The sequence below is a fragment of the Chrysoperla carnea genome, chromosome 1 (assembly GCF_905475395.1).
Source record: "Chrysoperla carnea chromosome 1, inChrCarn1.1, whole genome shotgun sequence".
Lineage (NCBI taxonomy): Eukaryota > Metazoa > Arthropoda > Insecta > Neuroptera > Chrysopidae > Chrysoperla > Chrysoperla carnea.
The window spans coordinates 128082651-128088054 of record NC_058337.1 but is presented as its reverse complement, the minus strand read 5'-3'; the positions used below and the strand labels follow the sequence as shown (position 1 = coordinate 128088054).

At 28.3% G+C, this 5404-nt stretch overlaps 1 protein-coding gene across 1 annotated transcript; it reads right to left on the bottom strand.

Moving 5' to 3' along the window:
• Positions 1-636: 636 nt before the first annotated feature.
• LOC123294787 (nucleolin-like) lies at positions 637-3923 on the bottom strand. The gene is made up of 4 exons (XM_044875934.1): positions 3833-3923; positions 2940-3058; positions 963-1022; positions 637-887 (listed from the first exon to the last, which is right to left on the bottom strand). Exons 2-4 carry the CDS (start codon positions 3055-3057, stop codon positions 637-639), a joined length of 429 nt encoding a protein of 142 aa, XP_044731869.1. The 5' UTR covers position 3058; positions 3833-3923.
• Between the last annotated feature and the right edge of the window lie 1481 nt (positions 3924-5404).

Here is a 5404-nt window from a genome sequence, read left to right as displayed (position 1 = left end):
ATTTAAGTACACAATATACCTGCTTTTCATAATATTTAACACAAATTAGATATAAAATTTATTTCAATTTTTATAGATTGTATTGGATTGTTTAATTTTAATTCATGAATTTAATGATTAACTTTATTAAAAAGTCGCTATTAGTACTAATAATTATTTAGGCATGCTTTGGACGGAAGACATCGGCGTTTCGTAAGGCGTCCATATCATTGTTTACTATTTTAATAATTTATTATCAAATGTAGCTCTATTGGATTTTTTAAAATTTATTTCACTTAATTACCTGGAATGTTTCTTATTTTTGATAACAATGTGTTGTTGTAATTACGAGTTTGTCGAGTATTGAGGAGTTGCGTTTTGAAGTTTTTAGTCCTTCCGTTCAAAAATAGGACACCATTACAGTAAACGAAGATCTTATCATAAACTATGTATAAAAGTTCAATTTTGGATTTTACATGCATTTATGTAAAACTGCCCCATTTTTGAACCTAAGGACTAAATATATATTACGGTGGAATACATTCTATAAACGAATTTTTTTTTTAATTTTTTAGAGGGTATAGTAGTATCAACTTTTGATATTAAAGTTGTTCAAATAATACACAAAATTTGTTTTATTTTAAAATTCATTTATTTTTAATATTGTCGAAACGAAACTTGACAATTGTTCATTAACGACGGAAACTTGACAACAACGAATTCGCCGCCGCGGACTCTGCTGCCACCGCGTCCCCTGTGGCCACCGCGCCCCCTGTTACCACCGCGCCCTACGTAACCACCGCGCCATCCTTGTCCACCACGCCCACTGCGGACTATGTTGTTTTCCCTCCTTTTTCGGCCATTGCGTCTCCCACGACCGCGAAAACTCTTTAATAGATTTTCTATAACTGGAAAATTAAATTTATTGTTATTAGTCAATGGAATTTATCATAAGTCAGACTATTAATAAAAATAATTCTCACTTGTTAGTCGTTCGTCGATGGAACTGCCCTTCGCAGGCACATTTTCTTTTTGTTTTGGCGCTGTAAAAATAAAATATTTTTAAGTAATATTATTAATCTCCATCCAAAGTTTTCGTTTACCCACCCTCTAATTAAAAGTTTTGACACAAATAAAAATTTTTACATGAGCACCAAAAAATGCCAATTTTTTTAAATGCAGATGTCATCCGTTAGAAAATTATTTGTTCACGTCTGTACACAAAAAATTTTTATTTCCTCACAATTTTTATTTCGATTTTAAGTTATGAGGAAATAAAAACTTTCTTCAGTACCCCCCCCCCAAAATGTGAAATTTATACAAAATGAAAATGCCATTCGTTAGGCAACGGTTTGTCCTCCAAAAAATGTGTGCTGATGTCAAATTTTAATATTTTCAAAATTTAAGATTGAAGGGTAAGCGAACAAATATTTTGGGTGGACAAACCGTTGCCTAACGAATGGCATTTTCACTTTGAAATTATTGAGAAAAATAGGTTACATTAATTTTTTTTCTATTACTTATAACCCAAACTAAATTTTTGCACCGGCCGTTGCCTGTTAAAAATAAGTTCATCCCAAAAAGGTAACGGCATCAGTCTACTAAGAGGAGTACATGAAATAAAATATGTGGTTACGTTTGAGTTCTATACAAGAATTTGTATTAACAGAAAATTGAATTTAACAACCCCCGTGAAATAATAAATACTATTCTCACTCATAAATACTAATCGTTCATAATCGCTGTATCGTAATGAATAAATTTACACTCATTTTTAACCAAATTACTATAGTAGCTTTTTTAATGTTACCTATTTTTCTCAATAAATCGTCTTTTTGACGATTTCGACTTTACGAAGTTCGAGTTATCGAAAATCTGTTATAAATATTTATATACAGAACCAAAATTTTTAACCCATATTTTACCATAATTTTATAAAAAATCGTTAACGTTAAGTAGTGGTTTTGGAATATATTCTTCAAAAACTTATCTTGCCCCTTTTTTCCGATTATTGAAAAGTTGAGAAATGTTATCCCTAAATTTTATGTAAAGATTAGAAACGTACCAGAATTACTTTACAACAAAAATTATTAAAAATTATTTTACAACAAATTTGTTAAGTCCACTCGAAAGATTTTTTTTTTATGAAGTATACAAAATCTGTACGAGCTTTTTGGACCAAGATATTCGATTTTTAAGCAAAACGGACACTTTTGTGTTTCAATTCTGAATCTTTTGAAATAATCATAGCATTAAAATTTTTTTGCATTTCCAAAACTAGAAAGTACAAGTTTTCTAATGAACATAATAAGATTTTAAATAACGCCTTTTTTTATAAAATGGTGACCAGGTGAAAAAAAGCATAAGTATGAAAATATTCGGTTTTTTGGCATGTTTTAAAAACGAAAAATGCTAGAGTGATAAAAGTTGTTATAAATCATCATTTTTTTTACAAATCATTTGCCAGGGTTTTAGAGTTGGTTTATGCTTACGAACTATATTTAAAAAATTTCAGAGCGATGATTAAAATCTACAGGATTTTAAACCCAGAAGTGCAAATTTTGCTTAGAAAGTTAATATTTAGGCCCAAAGGTCGTACAGAAATTTTTTGATCCTCATTTTAATCAAAAATAAACAAGCTTTCGAGTGGACTTAACAAATTTGTTGTAAAATAATGTTTTAAATTTTGGTACTCTTCTAAACTATATATAAAATTAAGGGGATAACATTTGTCATCCATTCAACCCTTCGTGCAAAGAGGCAAGGGACATATATCTTGGAGCAATAGATTCCGAAACTAGAAAGTACGAGTTCACAAAGGTGCTATTGCGATTCGAAATACGATGGTTTTACGCAGAGACACGACTGTTTGAAAATATGATAAATTTTGTATTAAAAAAATTTTCCTTGAATAATAACTTTGCATCTAAGTTTGTTCATATATTTAAAAAAATACTCACACTCCACATTTTGTGGCGGCACAAAGTTGAATACTATTGACACTTGCTCCGCACTTGCTTCTAATGTTGTCGCAAATACAGTGGGAACTTTAGCCACTTGATTCATTTCACTGTCCATTCTAAAAAAAAAAATTTACGTATTTTCAAGAATATTCTGCATATGGACATTTTATTTTTTGGTATCGAAAAAAAAAAAGTTAAATGGAATATATAAATATGCCCTTGTATTCGGTATTTTCGACGTCCACTATGATCCAGGTTATAACAGCAGGACTCCGTTAATTGTTCCATTAAGTCAAAATAATGACAATTTCTCAAAACAGTTTAAGACGGGGAAGCGTTTTATCTAGGTACATGGAGTTGTAGAAATAATAAAAAGGATTTTATTATAAATATTGCCATTTACTTAAAAATATTGCAAACTTATCTCAAAATGACCCCGTTAATCGGGGTCTTTCGCTTTTTTCGTAATTTATCTTAACAAGTCAATAAAAAAAAATTTATAATTTCAAAAAAAAAATTTATAATTTTTTTCAGTGAGCGTTATGACAAAATTCACAAAAATATCCTTTTTTTATAAAATTTCAAAACCCTGTACCAAGAAACATACCAAACTGTAAGGGAATTTAGAAATTATCATATTCTACCGATATTATAACATAGCCAAAATAAAAATATCGTTAATACGCAGTTTTATTTCTGATAATATTACAAATAGATACTGAGAACCCGTTTCATTAAAATTTTAGGTATATTTTAAAATATTTATCAAAATTATAAAATATTAATTTCACGAAAAAATAAATTTTTATTAAATCGTTTAGTCAAAACAATTAGTACTGTTTCTTAAAAAATATTATTATATGAATTACATTTCAAGGAATATTACTTACTTGATTCTTAATTTTTAATAAATTCACTTTCACTTTCACTTTAACTAAAATCAATTATTCACTTTTACAAAATAAATTCAATACAAGTGTACTAATCTAATCTTGAGTACTTAATGATATATCTAAGATAAATGCTGAGATTTAAATACTGATAAAACTACCTGGGATCAGTGTCAAAAATAAATAGAAAAAAAAATATTTTTTACAATTAAAAAGGGATAAAGTATGTTTTTTTAAATTGCTAAATATACAGTGTGTTTATTTCAAATGTATCAACCCTTAATAGCTATTGATGTGATGTTATTACGTTTTTGAATGAAAACACGTCGATTTAATAGCCAAAGGGAAGTTCAAAAATGATAGCTAGAGAATTTTAGGTTTTATTCCTTCACCCCTAGCTACTTCATCTTTAAAATTTAGAATGGTAACCTCTACCTTGTCTTCACATTATTTAAAAGGTGGAAAATTCTGTATTCAACTATGACAACAAAAATTAAATCGATCTATTGGTTCTTAAGATAGACTTCTCAGAAGAAGTTAGGTACGAATTCCATTTTCTGTGTAGTCTATCTATAGAAACAATCGATTCATTTCGTTTTTTTATTTTATTTTATTTTTTTGTCATGGTTGAGGCGAGAATTTTATGCCCTTTCAAATGAGGAATCACGGGGTGCCATTTGAAATTTTAAAGTTGGGGTAGCTAAGGTTGAAAAAATGAAACTTACAATTCTCTAGCTACCATTTTCGAACTTCCCCCTCGATATACATCTAAATCGACGTTTAGATTACGTTTTCATTAAAAACAATAATCACATTATGTCAACACTTAAATTATTAAGGGTGAATACTTTTAAAATGAACACACTGTATATTTTTTTAAAAAACCCCAAAACTATTTTATATACAGGATGAATTATATTATTATTCGTTATTAAAAGTCTTCAGATCTATACTTGAGTTGTTTTATCGAGGCTTACTTTTTGAACTTTAAAGTGTATTATCGAGTCTATTACTTAAATTAAACTGCATGCTTTAAAAATGTACTTTGTTTTTTAAAATATGGATAAAACAACTCAAGTATAGTTCGATGCCGTTAATATGCTAAAGGCTAACTTGGTTCAGAAAAGTTAAAATTTTAAATCTTTGTAATTAAAATGGAGTCTTTTAAGAAAATATCAACATCATTTTTTTAAGAATGGGAATAAGTCAATGTGAATACATATATGTTAAATGCATATATCATATTTTTTATCTTTGGTAACGATTTAAAGGCTTCGAATACACGCTATTTCTATAGCCAAAATTAATAAATTGGCTTAATAACTCTCCCTTAAGATATAGGGTTCACATGTAACCTTCGGATTTACTAAAATTAAATGTGGCTACTCCTTGAAATCATGCTCCCTATGGCATTTTTTTTAAAATTTTTTTATTAATTATTACTTTTGGACCATTAATAAAATTGTTAAAATTGTTTTGGACCATTAATAAAATTGTTAAAACCATATAAAAATTTTTATTAGCTTATCATTTGAAGAAACTGTAGTTCATTGTAATATGTAGAAAATCGAA